Source organism: Aricia agestis, chromosome 16 (assembly GCF_905147365.1).
Source record: "Aricia agestis chromosome 16, ilAriAges1.1, whole genome shotgun sequence".
Taxonomy (NCBI): Eukaryota; Metazoa; Arthropoda; class Insecta; order Lepidoptera; family Lycaenidae; genus Aricia; species Aricia agestis.
Window position 1 is genome coordinate 6,820,765 of NC_056421.1, and position 19,289 is coordinate 6,840,053.

A 19,289-nucleotide genomic window follows, 5' to 3' on the forward strand; every position below is an offset into this window, starting at 1 on the left:
TACGAGCGCACAAGAAAATGCCATAAAAAGACTATCAAGAAATATAAAATAATTCAGGATTTTATTACGTAATAATTGCTCGGATTTAACGAATGCACTTATCTAATAATAGAATGTCCAATATTTTACTAAATACAGTTTTTGCGATTTATTTAAAATCCATTAATGAAAATTACCAATAAATGTGCATGCTGTTAAAGAGTATGTCAGATAGAAAAAAAAGCTTTCCAAAATGGAGATAGACGGCAATAAATCAGGTAGAGTTCTATAGTAGAGTCATATCAAAACAAAGTTGGATATAACCGCAAACGATCTTGCGATAATCTGAAAATCCCTTTACACAGCTGCCGTGGACGGGTGCTCAGCAAGTTTTTAATTAACTCGAACGCGTTCGCATTTGAAGTATTGTACGGAATATGAATTTGCGGCTGAAACTCTCGTTCATGATTCAGAACTATCGTTTCAATTTTCATCATGTCGTCAACGAATATTGAGTGCCGGTCTTAAATGACTGCCAAAAAATTTTATGTGCTCTATTTCCGTACAAATGTAGTGAGAATATAATGTTTCTTTATTATATACGTGGATAAACAACTGAAATAAATTTGGTACGATGACTCAATTATTCTAGTCGTTAATTTAAGGTTTAAGTGAATAGCTCGCGGGGCATTAATCAAGTAGATCTCATAATATTATGCTGCATTAGTAATGTGTCACAAACGAGTAATTTATTAGTCTCGGGACACCGTCATAGTACGATATGTTTCGAGTTTCGACACATAATTAATTCCAATAATTGCACACGAAATTGCTTTCAAGATAAGTGAGCAATTATAGGTGTCTGATTAAAAGCAAAGGATAAAATTCCTTCAAACATTAATTTAACACCGGAAACTTAGGGCCATTGCAAAATATGCAGTTTAAGTTTAAGAAATTGCTTTGGAATAAACGAGATGGAGTCGGAATGAAATAAGTTACAGATGACAAGAATTTCACGGGGTCGTAGAGTCTCATCTAAATGCAAACAAAATAAAGATATCGTGATATACTTCCTTCAATAGAGCCGTATGTTTATTGACTTACATTATGTAAGTAGATTGTATTATCTCTACTGACGTAATTGCTTCTCAATTAATTCTTTCTGCTTAGATTCTCGATATTTGTATGATAATGTCTGATAATGTGACGCAAGTCGATAATATCCACCTGTTAATCCGTGAAGTGATAGACAGGGCACGCGAGCATTTTCTATCATTATGTTAGATTTTCTCCATCGAATTTTATTGTTATTAATATACCTAAGCAAAATGTAAAGATATATCTTATAAAATTATCGTGTCACAATGTTAGTTACCATACTCCTCCGAAACGGCTTTACTGATTTTTACCAACTTTTATATTATGCATATTCAGTAGGTCTGAGAATCGGCTACTGGCTACTTTTTATATTGATAAATGCATTTGTTGAATAAATAATAGTAAATTATTACAACTCGAGACTGGTGGCGACCGTTGTTTGTGCGACGGGATAGCGATGAACGTTGCCATGGTGCCATACTTATTTAGTTACTTCGATAAAATGACATGGGCGAAATACTTTATGTGGCAAAACAACATTTGCCGGGACAGCTAGTTTTTTTAAAAGATACTTATCTTAAATATAAATATTCGCCAAGGAATATTGAACAATTATAGATCGCCGAATGTAGAGTAAGAGTCAATAATATTGATTCCAAATAAATCCAAGACACTCTTGAGAGCAATTCATAAGGCATTCCTGTGAGTCAAGCTCAGGGCACAATCTAAATACAATCTCTTCTGCAATCTAGACAGTTTGAGTGGCTTTCAAGACGAGACGTAGGTGCGACGCTCGTAGTAAGTGTAGGTCTATGTAAAACTATAAAATGTAAAGTTTACATTGTTTATCCATAATGCTATATTGGAGTCCTCGAACGTAATGTCAGATTTTTCGATATTCCATAAGTGCGAAACGCAGTAGTTATAGTTAAAAATCTTAAGATTAATTTGTGACGTTAGTCAACTTACAAAAAGACGTAAAAAGCTAAAACTTTCCGAGAAAAGCAATCGCATGAAGAACAAACAATTCTTTGTTTTAATAAATTACATCAATTGTTGAATCTTTACACGAGTGCTAAAACGTACACGTAGTTATGCTAATGAATTACGTCATAAGATATTGGGAAACTATTTGTTTGAATTTACCTCATATAACGTCTACTGTCTACTCGAGGCATACCTCGAGTTGTTGGTCATAACTCATAAGTCATAACGAACAGTAGACATGGGTAGGTCTATTGTTGGTTACTAGTTAGAGTTTAGACGCTTCTAACTTCGACAGAAATGGTCTGAAAAACCTATTTCTGCACTCTATTAAGGGGAGTCCACACCGCCCTTTTTTCCATACAAACGTTGTCCCCTGTTTCCTCCCTGGATAATGCTAGTAGAGTTATAATTTTTTTCCTGAATATCTACGGCCACTAATGCGATGTCCCTATGTTTTCTTTTTTTTCATAATTTAATTATTAAATAAGATATGAACGTTCAAAAACCCAAAAAAATGGCCAGATTTTCCGCTGTGTTCAAACGTCTAGAAAACAGATTTGGCTAGATTATACAAAAAAAAGCAAAGCATAGGAACACAGCTCAAGCCTTTTTTTAATCTTTAATGAAAAAAGTACTTAAATCGGTTAAGTTTTGGAAAAGGAATCAGGGGACTACGAATCGTTGATTTTCTGGATTTTCTGCAGTTGTCTCTATCGCGTTCTGCGGTATAGGCTTGAGGTAAGAGAGACAGCTATAGATATTACACGTACTTTTTTTCATTTCTCTAGCCCCTGGTGTATCCTCTTAAAAGTTTGCTCTTAAAATTTTTAATTTGAAGAGCAAACTTTTAAGAAATATAGACCGTGTCATGTATATTTACGAATTCTATGTGTTTTACTGCTATCCTTTGTATATTTGAAGAAGCTTATTAGTTTAATAGATGATGTGAGACGAACATATCTCTAAGTAAGCCATATAATTCTTGTGTCAATCAGAAGGCTTATTTACCTTTATTCGTACCTACATTTGCGTCAATTCGTATCTTATAGATAATTGTTGTGATAAGGGCTTAAATATAAGACACTATCGTTTAGAAATAATGACGCACCTGATAGCTTTACTAGCTAATTAAACGTTATGCATAGACATTAGATACGTGGATCATTATAAATTTAGCTAAGCTTTTGCCATAAAGTTTAATTACTAATATTTTTTGTGTATCGGTTGACCTAAAAAACTTACTAATTGCATCGAATCCCAAACTCCTTATAATGTAGAGTGAACAAAGCTTGTACAGTTATCAAACTAATTTAACCTTTTTTTACGCTTAAAATTCTAGTAGTGCTTGGCGTGCATACTTTATCGCCCCTTAGAGACCTGTAAAAGTAACAGAAAGCAGATCATTGCTCGCTATATAATTTATGAGCTTGCAACCAAGGCGTAGACGTCAAAGCCCTGCATTTAAACCTCCAAGCTTTCACCCCGGCCGAATTCAGCGGGATCAACAAGTCCAGACGGCGATCAATATTACGGTGCAAACGGGAGCGCCTATGGGGTGACAGGGATAGATAAACCCTCTACCCCCCCCCACCTCACACTCGGACGGCTGGTTTGCTTGAAAATTACGGTTGTACGTAGTATTTTTGAGTATCATCAAGCACTGGCAGTACATGCATAATGGCACCGAGCCCGACAGTTTCTTTTAAAGAATTAATGATGCGCCGTAGGCTGTTTTAATTGAAAATACTTGTTCACGTAAATAGTATGTCAATGAATTTTAAAGCTGAATATTATGGTATTCGTTAAAAGTTCATTCATCTGTCGTTTTCAATAATATGCAGCCAGATAGTTTTACATAAAAATTATGTACTGAAACCGTATTATGTATAGTCTTATTAAATGTTATTGTTAAGGCATGAAAAGTTAATTAATAAATAAAACTATTTACAATTACGATAATAATAATTGTTATTTTATTTCAATATGCATGAAATTTTGACGTCATACGAATAATAATTATTATTATCATAATTAAATCAATAATTGTAGTATTCACAATATTCCGTTACATAAATAAATAGTAATATACTGTTTAAAGAAGCAAAGATTTTATGTAATCTTAAGATTGCTACCTATGTAAAATAATACTCGTAGTTATATAAACTTTTAGCCACGTGTTACTCATTTATACCTATTTCCAGTAAAAGTACCCAAATGGACGAAATAACAAAAGTCGATGTGAACCAAGTCGTTAAAAGCTATAGCACTAGGTATGTTGAAAGTGCATTACTCAGCTGCGTACAAACCACGCCAGCAAAGCGTAGTGCCCTCCATTCTAGTGTCTCCCTTCCCTCGTTCTAGGCGCAATCCCATTTTCAAGGATTAACGCTAACTACCCGCGCGCGCTGAGCATCACAGTTATTTTAAAATACAACTTTTACATAACATTTTCCTATGCAAAAAATATGCGTCCATAAAAACTGTAACCTATTTTTGAATAGTTAAAAATGTTGTAAAAGCCACTATTTTTGTATGCCTTGTTTTCACCTATCTGGAGGGCTATTATATTTTTAGTAAGTACACATGTACTTTAGTGAGTAGTGAGTACACGTGTACTCTGGGACGATACCTAATCTAACCTACCTAAATAGTTTATGATCGCAGGTAGCTTGAGGGTATCGTTAGAATTTGCTTAGTCATGATCGTGATCAGTGGGCGCATCAACGCCGTCAGTTTTTTTAGTTGAAATTGTTGTTCCAAGAAAACTTTACAATATCTTTTGCTCTTCAAGCTGAGCTAATTGCTTATTTTTTGTAGAGTTTAAACTTTTCACGATGACTTTGCAAATCTCAAACTTTAAATACTCTTTGCAGAATATTATGCAACCTGTGGGTAATGTAATCTTGTCAAATGTAATAAAATTTTCACAGTAATATAAAGCGCCCTACTCACACATCTGCCGCAGGGGCAATCTAGGGTGTAGGAGTGGGGATGACTCTTAATTGCATCCTTAATTGTGATGTGTGTAGGTATGCAGGGGCAATTTGGAGGATTGGCCCTGCGGCAGGGCGGCAGGGGCGCGAGACCATCCTTGATCCCCAAGTCGTCCCTGCCGTCGCTGCGTGTGTAGCGCGATTGGGGCAATTTCTCAGTCAGTTTCAACAAGTCTCAGGAATCATTGTTGACATCAATTGTGGTGATATGATACAACTAAATTTCAAATCCTCGTAGGTTTGTCCACTGGCCAAAAACCGAAGCGTAGCAATTAATCGTTCTCTAGCGCTTACGGCATTCCGCATCAATGTATTTTTTTTCCATAAATGGTGCCACCATTGCAAGAAGCTCTTCAAAAGAGTCAAAATCCATCCGTAAAAAGTTATTGAAGTCATCTAACTCCAATTCTTTTTTTTTTTGAGGTAGCACCACAGAAAGCACCAAGGGTACTCCAATCTTTTGATTGGTCTATAATACGGGTGCCATTCTCAATACGTGTGCTCAGCTCAGCTTCTCGGAAACACTGCACGGCAGGCAAGTGTGTAGAGATACTCCCGATATCACCAGAACCGCCGTGCACCCTAGATTGTCCCTACGGCAGGTGTGTGAGTAGCGTCCTTAAGGTTTACATCTAAAATTCAACCATTTTCCCTATTAATTTGATAATTGGTTAAAATTAAACCTTATATATTTAAGTAGTATTAACAGGATATTTTTAAGTCCCCGTCATAGGTTTTTCCCCAATACAAAAAGGATTACGTATTTTATAGATGGTGTTATAAAACCATGAATTGCCATTGATAGAGAAGATCTTTTTCTAAGAAAACTTGTTTGCACTTTTTGTAGTCAGTAGCCGTTTTTATTATTCGTAGCAGTGCTCTCATGATGATGACAAGGTCAAAGGTTAGCGAATTTTGTTAATAAAATAAAGAAATCACGGTAAAAAATAAGTGTTCCCAAAATTTCAGCTCGATAGCATTTGTTTTTTTTTGTTATGCGCCTTCAAAGTTGGATAATCAAGTCGATTTTTTTTTCAATTAAATTTCTCAATATTTGTATACCATTCGATAACTTATGCAATTTAAAGCAACTTTTGTTATGAAACCACTTTCATAAACGCAATATTTAATACACCTATCAAACAAAGTTCTCTCCCGATGCTAATAATACTCCCCACACCGGTTTCGGTGACGGTGGCCGGTTTCATTGAAACCAGGCCAGGTACGCAGGAGTTTTTTTTTATAGTGCCCAAGTGTGTGCGCAGTACACAAGAGCACTCTCTAATCCTTTTACTCTCATAACCCAGTGGGACGGAAGACCGACACGACTGGCTAGAGATCAGGCGCAGGACCGACTTTTTTACATGCCCATCCGACGCATGGATCATCTTACTTGTCAGACAATCAGGTGATCAGCCTGCATATTTGTATGGAGCGTTTCGGGCATGTCTATTTTATGAGATGTTTGAATTGTCATATCTTGGTAAATTTTTAAGCTATGAGAGTCATTCTTTCAGCGATGTTTTTATTTTTTAAGGCTATTTCAATTACCAATAAGAAAAAAAATAGTCATCAAGCCTATTGTAAATGTCATAAGGCAAACGTAAGGTGAACTGTTACAATGTTTCCTCACATGTACTGTAACAAAAAATGACAGAAACAACGAAACCTTAGTACCTACGTGTGCATAGCGATACTTTGAATAGGAGAATGTTCCTATTTCGCTACTCTCTCTCTCTCTCTCGCAGGCTTCAAAACGCTTCTGAAGTATTCGGTACAAAGAGTGTCAAATAAGACTGTTTTCTTTGTACATTGCCTTTGCCAGATATATGTACCAACTGTTAGACAGAAAGGTTATGAGAATAAGCCTTTGACCATTAAATCTGATTTCCGTACTATGGAAGTATAAAGATACCAAATAAACAATTTCATCAACTCATCATTGTTTAAAAAATGTCCAATGTTTTTGTTAATTCAATAGGTATTAGGTAAAATGTAAAAATATAATAGAAACGCATTATTCTAATGTGCTAGGTGCTTTTCATGTTCTCTCCGGTTTTTTTTCAAGTGCACAGTGCAGGTATAGTATTAATTTTTCAAATACGAATCCCAAGAATTTGTTGTATTTTGTTCAATCCTTTTGGAAAATATTAAATACATTATATATACGTAAAAGAAAGCTCAATAATTTATAAAATGAAGGCATAAGGGTGACGGCCAGACTGCAGAACAGATAAGTTCGATCCTCTGACGCAGAACTCCAAAATAGATAACGCATTTGCGTCAAGAATATTTTTCAAGCGCTCCGGTGTAAACGTTCATGTGCCGTACGAAATTTCCTGGCAAAATATTTGCTATACCTATTATCTATAGCGTGCTCACTTTCTTATAGTAAATCACGGCCAGTTGCGTGAGTTCTCGATCTATGTAAGATACGATCGTGATAATATATAATAACTTCATGGATTTAAAAGAATACGCACGCAAAAATTTATTTAAAGACATATAAGGTACACGAAAACCCCTTTAAGGCTGAACTTTTAACAATTTCCTTGCATGGTATTGGAAAAATTAAACATGCAGAGTGTTTTCCGAAGGCAAGGTCGCAGCCGATTGCCGTGGTATTTCTGGACGCGCGCACATTCGACCTCAGCCGACCACGTTGAATACTTGATTGATGGTTATTTCTTGAAATATTTGCAGATGCTCAACTAAAACTCTTATGGCAAAGGTTACTCGCAAAACAGACATTCGTTTGTCGTATTACGAAAATAACCCTACCAAACTAAAAATACTCATCTTTAAGCAGTAGAAGTCTTATATCATTACGCATAACCTTCGAGACACATTTTACCTGTGAGGTCAGCGCATACGATTGAAGAATACATTTCGAAAAACAAGGGAATCATAGAGCAGATAAAATGTAAAATCAACAAGTAGTACATAAAACTTGCTAACAAGGCCGAGGACGTTCATGTTATTTCGGTGCATTCATTCAACGTGACGCCCTCGTGACCAAAACGTCATAAGTCATCGATTGCTTATACATTCTTGCAATCAAGAGCCCGACTGAATAGAAATTGCAACTAAAATGCAGTGGACGATTTTAAACGCAGCTCAGCTAGTGAATCACGGCGACCGCGACGTGCTCACTATTCGGCCAATGACCTACTTCAAAAAGGTAATCCCGTACAGTTGACCCATGAGACTTTGACTTGACTTTCTATCATGCTAGGTGCTAATCATGCTAGGGGATTTAAATAAAATGAAAGTACTACCGAGAATTTTTCAACAAAACAGGAAATTTTTATTATCACGTTACAATGGTTTGTACCGTACCTAAATATGTATGTCAAAAGTCCCGATTGAGCAACAGTTATCATGAACCGAATCACGTGTACTAATACTATGATATGATAAATTCATAAAATCGTCATAATCCTATTACAACAACATACTAAATGTGCCAAATGTCTAGATCCCACTATCGTACGTACATCTCACAGCTCACTATCTCTATGAGACAAGATTATCATTTCGGTTACATCTTTATTTGAAGAATGAAGATACGTATTTTTTTTTACTTAAACAACGATATTGTCGTAGAAAAGTAAGTAAAAAAAGAAAATACGATAACGCTAAGAAAACGATGGGACGTAGACCATGGTGAATGAAGGAAGATTTGTCTTTTCAAATGACAGAATCCAGATTTGAAAACCTATTTTGTTTTCAAATCAGGAATTTTGGAGCTACAAATAATTTAAAGAAATATTTGTTTAGGTCTCAACAATCAACTCTCAACAACTAGTTAAAACAAACATAACTTGCACATAAACGCTGTCTAATATTGATAATGAATTATTAACTGTGATAAACCGTAATAGTAGATGTAAGCTTATCTGCTTGACGTCAGCAGCATAATTACAGTTGAGACAACAACAAAAGACTTAGGAGAGATAAAACTATAGGTGCATACTTGTGACCTTAGTTTTCGTGTTGTTTGGCGTTTTTATCACATTATTAACATTGTATTATTATATAAATTAAAATGAAGTATTCAGATTTTATGCTTGATTTATTTACTTTTGCTAGTTTTTATTATTTGGCGCGTACTTTTGATAATGACGTAGACTGTAGTTAGTAATTACGTTTTCCGATTATGGGATTACGTTTAATTTTTTTGGCGCTTCGCATTTTCACTTTTATCCTTTTCTTCCAGGTTTATTCTGATTGATGTGAGACCAAACCGAATTCTAAGAAAGAAGATATAATATTATGATCTCAAGAGTTATCGAACAACAGCTTATTTACCGTTTAATGTGAAAGTTCGGTCACAGGAAATTATTACTTTAAAAATTATAATATTTGCGGTTGAAAGTTGGAGCTTTATCATTTTCTAGCCACAGCCCACAACCACGAAAATAATTTACTGTAATTTTACGCAATGAATTGACAGGTTACCACAGAATGAGGATGTACTTTGACCACCTCTGGCATTTGGAATTATTATAAAAATTATTGCTTTGATTTCTCTCTTTTTTGAAAGGATGTCGTTATTTTCGTCATATTTCAGAAATATATTATGGCAATGGCTGTTAGCCGTGAGTCGTCTTCGTCGTCAAGTAACAACGTTGAATCGATAATAAGTACGTCGATTTAAGTAAGGAGAGGTAACGGTAACGTACATTGTAACTGTAATAGATAAAGTCATTGTCATCAGCCTTATAGGCTTGTAGATACTGGCAACTTGCGAATTTACCGAGAATACAGAAAGTGGCAGTAGAAAATGTATTGCACTTTTCTTTCAAAATGTAATATACTGAATAGGCAAAGTTCTACTACAAAAATATGTTTTTATTGTGGCATGTAGATATGTAAAATCAAGATCTTAAAAAATTAATTTCTTTGTAACAGGTGTAGAGTCACGTCTCAAGCGCGTTTACAGTAGAAAATATTCTGGCCACACTTTAGCCCTAAATATAAAGTTGTCTTCTAGGTGCCTGGAATCATATTTTTTATACATTTTTCTCGGTGATTTAACATTGTTCTATCTCCATCGACATCAGTCTATGAATGGGTTAAAATTTCGCTATTGTATAGGAAAGCATTAGCAGTGCAAACAAGTATCTTATACTATTGATACTGTAGGTCTAAAGTTATTTGATCTAAATAAAATCAATTTTTTATAAAATATACAACATATCTTCTTTGTTAATTAATTTCATAAGGATTATTGGATGTAAGTACTTCTTTTTTCTTTCTAGATCTCTTACTTTGCTAAAGTAAACCTTTGATTTGTAAATGTCCTATAATATATTCTGTCGATCCAAATAGGTACATCTTGTGGGCATTGCGTGAATTCATGAAATAAGTATTTTGATACATATATAATCGTTTCTATGTGCCGAGTGCCGATCTAGGTAAGGAACCTATCAATATCACCTGCTCCATCGTGGGTATCGCAAATAGATTTTCAATTTTTATGCGGCAATCTGCTGCCGCTTGACGATTGATGGGATATGATTGGTCAAACATGGTTTAGATGAGTGAAGACAGGTGCAAATATCTATCTTGTATTTATAGTTAAAAAAACATAACTTACCTCAGTCTTCGTTATTCGATGTCGTGCTAATTTGACAACGGCAAAGTTCCCTTTGCCAATGGTCCTTTCAATGTCGTAGAAACCCACCCTGATGGGGGTTTTAGCAGGACGATCCCGATCCGCCATAGTTGGTTAGTGAATCATCAAATCAGACGAGGAATAAGATTTACCACTACACTCTTCTTAATTCTTTGGTGGTTGTAACACGAGTAATATTTTATCCTAATAAAGTACAATGAACTATCACTAAGGTCTAGTCAACTAAGTCTATTTGCAAAGCGCGATAACGATTCAATATGAACAATTTGGCTATTATTTTTACCACAATAACTTTAATCTAAATGTTCTCATTAAAAATGTAGATACCTATCAAAGTAAGTATTGCAGTTCGTTGTCCATATCAATTACATAAATAAGTCTCTTTTAAGTTCTTGGTATCACTCATAAGTGAAAATTTATAAGATAAAGAACAATAAACATGTGTGTACAAAAATTTTGTACATATTTACAAAACGATAAAATCGCGCAGAGGCGGCGCGCGAAGCGAGCGCTATAGTGACATTATGCCGCCGCCCCGCCGGCTGTCAACTTGATACTGAACAAAAATATGCCAATTGCCATTGCCCATCGGCGGTTGCGTGTTGGCACTTGGCGTTCTCGACAGTCGACTCTCGAGTAGACCACAGACTACAAGCTTGCACCATAGACTCGTTTACATGGTTCCACAATCCACAGCATGTCAAGTTCAAAGTTATATTTTTATTTTTTACCTTTACCCATTGACTTAAGAAACTTACCATTAGCAGAGACGATTGCTCGACGGGTTAATTTATAGTTCCATAAGTTAATGGTTAATTTATAAACTTATAATGCATAGACCAACAAAGAGTGCGAGAGAGAAGAAAATCCTTTATGGAATTATAACAAGATGAAAAGAGACAGGCAGTCTAATGAAAATTGTAACAACTTTTATTTGACAGGTCGTCAAAAGTCGTCAATCGTTTTTATGCCCTTTCGGTATTTGCAATTTATTATTTAAATCGTATGTTATTTTCAACAAATACTATTATATATAACAATAATAACTGTGATTTGCAGTGTAAATCATAGGAATAATCCTGAAAAATATACATTTCACCCGTAATAAATCTTCATGTCCTAATTGCTACGATGTGTTTATTTTTGCTCTATTCTGTCTTAAGCTCTCTATTTCAAATAAAATATTGTGAATCCTCCCTTTTACTTTCATATTTTGCGTAACTAAAGTTACTATTGTTCTTATATTACACAAATTTTGAAGAAAAAATTTTCATTAAAATATTTTACATAATCTTATCGAAATCAAAAGCTTATCGATATTTTACAATAACATAAAACTAAAATAAAAATCATTTACCATTATATTTATCACCTTAAAAAGGACATATTATCTTATTTTAACGATTATTTTTAAGTAATAATTATCTTTTGACATACCTAGTATAAAATCAAGGTTTCACAGATCAGTCACTGCACGGCAGTCCTGCAGTGAATGGGCCCTTTTACTCTGTGACGAGCGACCAATATAATATTATGAATTTATCTACGGTCTACTACATACCTAGCCGCTGTACCTACACAATTTTGAAATCACATAAAATATTTATACTTATTTAAAATTTTCATATGAAAACCATAATATAAATCGAGATAAAATTAATAATGTGCAAACTGGAAAGTGATAATAGTACCGTATTTAAAGTTTAGCTAAGCGTTCTCTGTGTTGACTGTTGGTGGAAATAAAAAGAGAAAATAGCACCTTTTGAGCGTGAAATTACGTTTAGAAAATATTGTGTACTAGTTTTTTTAACTAGTCTTTTTTAACAAGCTATAGTAAAATATTGTCTTTGCTTATGACCGAGAACAAACCGAGAAGCAAAGATATTTTCATAAAGTTAATATACCTAGCGGAATAGAGAAACAAAGGCCTGAGCAAGAGAGATGTCACTATCAGTAACACTGCGTGGTAAAAAGAGACGTGTGATACATGACAGCAGCACTCTTTTTTTGACGTCCAATCGGCACGTACCGCACGTTGACAATTTAATCTCATAGAAATCATGTTCAATCATGCTTGTGTAAGTGTATACGTACACATATTTTTACACACAGATGAAACCAATTTCGGTTTTGTTTGACAGCTCGAGATTGTTGCTCTATTCGGCTAGGTAGGTACCTATATTAACTTTATGGATATTTTACTCCGAGGAGAAAACTTTGTCTTTGGGACAAATATGTTTGATCTGTGGCAATGATATGAGTTGACATTTTGTTGCTAAAAGCGAGAAGAAGAATAATTTTAATTGGCAACAATTCTTTTTTGCAATGTGATTGTCGAAGAATTTATCAGTGATCAACAAAATTTGATAAAAATTATTAAAATAGTTTTCCTTTTTTATTATTTATATTAGCTAAGTTTGAATGTATTGTAATATTAATACAATATCAGGCACGTCACGATTAAAACTTACAAGGAACACTATACTATAAGACCAAGATGTCGGTGATATTTTACTACAATTTTGACAAGATAATGTTTGTGTAAAATCTTGATTTTTTGTATTATTACATAAATTAAATCAGTTTTTGAATGTGTACATAACATAGCCAAGTCGTTCTCGATATGAATGATTTTGTTGAAGAAAACCTTAATAATATGAAGTGCAGTCAAAGGGATGTTACTTCGAAAAATAAAAGTAAAAAGGCCAAAGATTCTTCTGATGCACCTGACGAAATAAAACTAAAAGAAGAGTCATTGAGTGCAGCTTTAGTAAATACTCTAAATATTAACAATATCAGTAGCAAGTTAACAAATGGTACAAGTGAACATTCTAATGATATTCAAGAAACAAACGAGAAAAACTCTATAGCACAAGACGCAGCCCCTAGTGAAGTCAGCAAGGATGTAAATATTATACATAATAATGTCATTAATGCCAAGGAACATAATAATGAACAATTAGATATTTCATTGCAGACCGCTGGAGAGGTCCAAAATGATATTGATATAATATCATATGAATCTGAATTACAAATGCCTGAAATCATGAGACTCATACAAAAAGATCTCTCAGAACCATATTCAATCTATACATATAGATACTTTATACATAACTGGCCTAAATTGTGTTTTCTGGCGACGGATCAAGGAAAATGTATTGGGGCTATTGTATGTAAGTTGGACATGCATCGCAATGCTGTCAAGAGAGGTTACATTGCTATGCTGGCTGTAGATGCAAAATACAGAAACAGGAAAATTGGCTCAAAACTAGTTCAAAAAGCAATTCAGGTAAGATACTCGATTACTGAATAATGAAAATTATTAATGTAGAAATTGTGTGATCTAGTAAACATTTCTTTTCCTTGATAATTTATGAAGTAAATTTTAAGTTACTGTCACCAAAATATCCAATGTACCACTTTATATGTTTATATAACAAATTTATACATGGGAGAGCCATGCTTCGGCACGAATGGGCCGGCTCGACCGGATAAATACCACGTTCTCACAGAAAACCGGCGTGAAACAGCGCTTGCGCTGTGTTTCGCCGAGTGAGTTTACCGGAGGCCCAATCCCCTAACCCCTACCCTATTCCCTTCCCTACCGTCAACTATTCCCTTCCCTACCCTCCCCTATTACCCTATTCCCTCTTAAAAGGTCGGCAACGCACTTGCAGCTCTTCTGATGCTGCGAGTGTGTCCATGGGCGACGGAAGTTGCTTTCCATCAGGTGACCCGTTTGCTTGTTTGCCCCCTTATTTTATTAAAAAAAAAAAAAATTGTGGTTAGTTATTTGCGGTTGAAAGGCAGGTATTATCTAAAGACGTTTATATGGACACTCAAATTTTCATCAGTTTGCACTTTACTGTATGAGTAAAAGGCGTTGTGAGGTGCCCAGGTTCATAGTATTATATTGACCAGTCATGCCTAACTATGTATGTGTAACTTGGGCTATCTTAAACCACTTTGCTCAAAGAGTATTAATATTATTATACCCGATGGATATTGGATGCAAAGGCCTTATAAGAACACTTTCTGTTGGTGCCTGTACCTTAGGAAATTCTTTGTGGCTGTTCAGTTTATTACTCTGTTGAAATAGAGCTCTGAAAATTATGTAACTTTATTTATTTATTTACAGGCAATGATAGATGATAATGCTGATGAAGTGGTCTTAGAAACGGAGATCACTAACAAGCCAGCACTAAAACTTTACGAAAATTTGGGGTTTGTGAGAGACAAACGCTTATTTCGGTACTATCTTAACGGTGTAGACGCATTGAGATTGAAACTATGGCTAAGGTGAAATATGTAGGGTGTAAGTGGGAAATTCTCAATGTTGTGTCATACTGCATACACTGAGGATTGTACAGTCTCGGGCATATTATGTTATTTGAATACCGACTGTTGTATCAGTAACTAAAAAGCCATGTGGATTTTAGCCAAATGTATTGTTTCTTTGAGTTAATAGTCATGTGATGTTTTATTTTATTTGTGTTAAAATTTTAATGAGAAAAAAATCTGCAATTTTTTTTATACATCCTAATTATATATTTTATCCTAACTCAAAATACACAACTTTGAAGTAAATCTGTATATTTATTAATTTTTTGAGTGTCATCCTAAATTAGTAAACTAACACAATAAAAGTCTTTTCTCATTACATTCATTTTATTATCTTAAAACTAAAATGTGAATGCAGCAGAATTTGTAGAGGCTCCATCAAATATAAAAGTGTTGTTCACAGGCTTATACTGTTTTGTTGCTATTTTTATTACTTCATGAGCAACACACGCACCAACAAATGCTGAAACACTATGAATCTCTGCACCACCATATCTACACATTTCATGTATATGGTCGTCTTTCGAGAAGGGAGAGCAGGCAATATCACTAAGTAATTTTGACACACATGTTTTAAGTTTAGCTATATCTCCCTCTGATTCCCACTCTCCTGGAGACCGACAATGTTCGGAACGAAACATTTCTGCCGCCCGTAATAAGATATAATGAACCATCATTACATCTGGTTCCTCCAGATGTTTAGCTATGTATGATATCACATTGTTGTCGAGCTGATATTCAGCAGCTATATTACTACCCTTTATAATATGGAGATCATGAGCATGTCTACAGAAAAGTTTTACATCGGCTTCACTTATATTCTCACAATGTAGTTGTGAGACAATTTCCTGAACTTTACGGTAGACTATTTCAGCCTCCATAGCAGCTTGGTTGCGATATATATTTTGTAGTTTCACGTAGGACTCAGTAGATGCCGTCATGTCGGGTAAAACTCCTTTTAGAGGTAGCTTCCCTTTTCCCTCTGCTTCTATAAACTCCTTCAACGCTGAACACATTATCCAAAATGGAGAACTGTCTTTCTTTAAATTTATTGCTGAACTACTGTAAATCAGATCTTGAATTTTAACAGGCAAGAAAGTGGGGACTAAAGAAGTATTCACAGCTCTTTTTGCTTCCTCAAAATTTTCTTCATTAATTGGTATACCATTCTCATCCTTCCTTATAAACTCATCAATAATACTTTTGATTTCATTTTTCTCCTTTCTGCTCATGGGCCATCTATCATTGGTTAATTGCCACTTTTGTACAGCATGATTTAAAATTACAATCCACGGGATGTGACCATGATCTTTTAAATCAACAGCTTCTATGTCAACACTGTCTAAATATTCTGATAAAGCTGGAAATGGAACATCTAGCCGCAAATCAGTTTGTTCATTTTCCGGGTGTGTTTCTATGATTGCATGTTCTTTTATTTGAATCCTAAAAGATCCAAGAAAACCAACTGATTTACAAAGAACAAAAGGGACATTAATGTCCCACAAATGTTGAGCCAAAAGTCTAATCGTTTTTTCTTCGAGTGCTGTCCCTATAACCACTGTAAATGATTTAAAGAAATCGGGATTTTCCTGCAATATTTGCTCTGGATGTTCCTGTACAGCATGACCTTGCACAGCAGGATTTAATTCTAAAATAAGGCGTAAACTTTCAGTTCCTCTGTTCTGTCCTTTACTAGTACATTCTAAAAAGAAATTGCTTCCAATGTCTTCATCACTTACAATATTGTGGTCCACAATAGTGATTGCTCCAATACCGGGAAGGACGATAGATTTTAATATTTCTGTGCCCAGTGCTGTCGCATTTATTAAACAAATATGAGCCTTTTCTAGGGCCGCCTGTCCGTGATCTCCCCACAATCGAAGTTGCCGGTCATACTGCTTAGTCTTCTCACTTTGTTCTGGAGATTTAGGAGAAGGAGATGCCATTATATAATTCAATATTTGCACAAATGTTAATACTATTCAGTTACGTTAAAAAATCAAATGTTGTTCGTGTAATATTAAAATAAATACACAAATTTGCTCTGTGATTTCGGCGATTTTTTTATTTTTGACAAGTATCCAGTGTTGCCAGTGCTGTATGTTCCAAAGTTACTTAATGTCATGCAAAAAGTAACATTTTGTGGGGAAAAGTAACATTTCGTATTAATATTTATGCACGAAAAATACTATACATATAGAGATGAAGTTATTTATTTTTAGGGTTCCGTACCCAAAGAGTAAAACGGGACCCTATTACTAAGACTTTAATGTATGTCTGTCCGTCTATCCGTGTGTCTGTCTCCAGGCTGTATCGCAAGAACTGCTATAGCTAGACTTATGAAATTTTCACAGATTGTGTATTTCTGTTCCCGCTATAACAACAAATACTAAAAACAAAATATTATAGTTAAAGGGGGCTCCTATACAACAAATTTGATTTCTTGGCATTTTTTGCTGGATATCAATAATAGGTAGGCACTTGATATTTCCACAAAATCTCATGTTTACTTTATTTATACTTAAATAAAAAAATATTCAAATTATTAACATATTATAATAAAATAAGCTCTTATACAAAAAAAACACAATTTTTGACCTATTTTTGCTCTATCACGGTATGGAACCCTTTATGAGCGAGTCAGACTCACACTTAGCCGATTATATTTTATTTTTACGAAGCCATTTTATTTTGTTTAGCTCCAAGTCTACGAATAGGACCGTCATTAAAACTTTAAACGAAGGTGCGACAAGGCTTTAATTTTATGAACGCGGGCGGGGGCGTTTTTGTATGATGGCAGCATTAGTTCCTTTTTTCGCCACGTTCATTTAAAGCTTTGTCAGCTGTAACGACAAAACTCAATAAAACTTAGTGCGTTTCGTTATGGTTTCGTTTTGCATTTTTGGTTTCAAATATCTTTTTTTTTTCAATTACCAAAAGTAACGTAAAAGTAACATCTGTAGTCATGTCACATGAATGTAACATGCAAGGGTCAAAAGTAACGTAAAATGTTACAAAAGTAACATTCTGGCAACGCTGCAAGTATCAAGTAGGTATGAAGTAGTGACAGCTTTTGAGGACTTCTTCTACTTCTTTACGTGACGCGACCCACTTAACAAAGTAAAAAACCGGCCAAGTGCGAGTTTAACTCGCTCATGAAGGCAGCAGCAATATTTATTTCTATGAAATTAAAAGAAGGAGTTTTGATTTATTTTTGTATTTCAGTTGATTTAATGAAAGAAAATAAGGCACACATATCAAATTATCAGAAAGGGGCAAGGGTGGACGAAGAAACGTAAGCTTGAGGGGGGGAGAGCCGTAGGCGGGGGAATTGCTAGTTGACCACGCGTCGCATCCCGGTTCGGAGCCTGTTCCGAGGCGAGGCGATTACGTTACGGTTCCGCTTAGTGTGCGTTGCAACTTGCAGTAGGGAGTTTCATACAAACAATATTGAACCGCTCGAGGCGATACGGTGCCGATCCCTTTCCGAGTTGATATATTGTGTGCTGTGAGTTGTGACCTTTAAGGTTTACCATTTATGACTTATAAAACATCACTTAATATGTACATCATATCATATTATTTTTTTTAGAACTAGATGTCCCGCGCGGCTTCGCCCGCGTAAATTAGGAATTTTACGGAAACCGTACATTTTCCCATAAAAATAGCTCTTATGTCCCTACTCCCTTCACTTGGTCTACTCTATATCTGTGCCAAATATTGCCATAAAAATTGCTCCAGTAGTTCGTAATTTCTAATATTTCCCCCGTTTTTCCCACATTTTCCTGAGTTTCTTCGGTCGTATTAGTCTTAGCCTATAGTCTTAGTTCTTACTCGATAAATGAGCTATCTAACACTGAAATAAGTTTTTAAATCGGATCTGTAGTTCCTCCGATTCCGTTCAAGCAAACATACTCTTCAGGTTTATAATATTAGGTAGGTATAGATTTTTTTAAATTATCGCTTGACAAACTCGAGTCTCGATCTAAAAGACTATGAAAAGTACTTACCAATAACATGGTATAATATGGTAGTGATGATGATGACGATGTTGATGATGAATGTAATTTGCATAGAAGCATATGCTTTCCGTTCTTAAAACAACGCCGAAACTCCCAAACTTGTATCTATAAAGAATCAGGAGTTCTCTCAGCACCTTCCGAACCACGGTATACCAGGTATACCTCGGTTCAAAATCTTACTTGTTGGTAGCATATGCTTAGAATACTTCTCACGAAACCGAAGTCACC

The 19,289-nt window shown here is 35.0% G+C and overlaps 3 protein-coding genes across 3 annotated transcripts in view; 1 reads left to right on the plus strand and 2 right to left on the minus strand.

Annotated features, from left to right (window-relative positions):
• LOC121734934 (serine/threonine-protein kinase SIK2-like) overlaps positions 1-11,246 on the minus strand; it is a 48,419-nt gene extending 37,173 nt beyond the window's left edge. The window contains exon 1 of the mRNA XM_042125578.1: positions 10,660-11,246. Coding sequence (XP_041981512.1) covers positions 10,660-10,785 — 126 coding nt within the window. The 5' untranslated portion in view covers positions 10,786-11,246. The remainder of the gene's footprint in view (positions 1-10,659) is intronic.
• A 1,757-nt stretch (positions 11,247-13,003) lies between these two features.
• On the plus strand, positions 13,004-15,285 carry LOC121734946 (N-alpha-acetyltransferase 30). The gene is made up of 2 exons (XM_042125593.1): positions 13,004-13,987; positions 14,837-15,285. Exons 1-2 carry the CDS (start codon positions 13,322-13,324, stop codon positions 14,999-15,001), a joined length of 831 nt encoding a protein of 276 aa, XP_041981527.1. The 5' UTR covers positions 13,004-13,321; the 3' UTR covers positions 15,002-15,285.
• Positions 15,286-15,352: 67 nt separating this feature from the next.
• LOC121734936 (NEDD8-activating enzyme E1 regulatory subunit) lies at positions 15,353-17,089 on the minus strand. The gene has a single exon (XM_042125581.1). The coding sequence runs from the start codon at positions 16,983-16,985 to the stop codon at positions 15,381-15,383; it is 1,605 nt and encodes a 534-aa protein (XP_041981515.1). The 5' UTR covers positions 16,986-17,089; the 3' UTR covers positions 15,353-15,380.
• Between the last annotated feature and the right edge of the window lie 2,200 nt (positions 17,090-19,289).

Coding starts and splice junctions, on each gene's coding strand:
- LOC121734946 (XM_042125593.1), top strand. CDS start 13,322: ATGAATGATTTTGTTGAAGAAAACCTTAATAATATGAAGTGCAGTCAA. Junction 13,988..14,836: donor TAGTTCAAAAAGCAATTCAG/GTAAGATACTCG, acceptor ATTTATTTACAG/GCAATGATAGATGATAATGC.
- LOC121734936 (XM_042125581.1), bottom strand. CDS start 16,985: ATGGCATCTCCTTCTCCTAAATCTCCAGAACAAAGTGAGAAGACTAAG.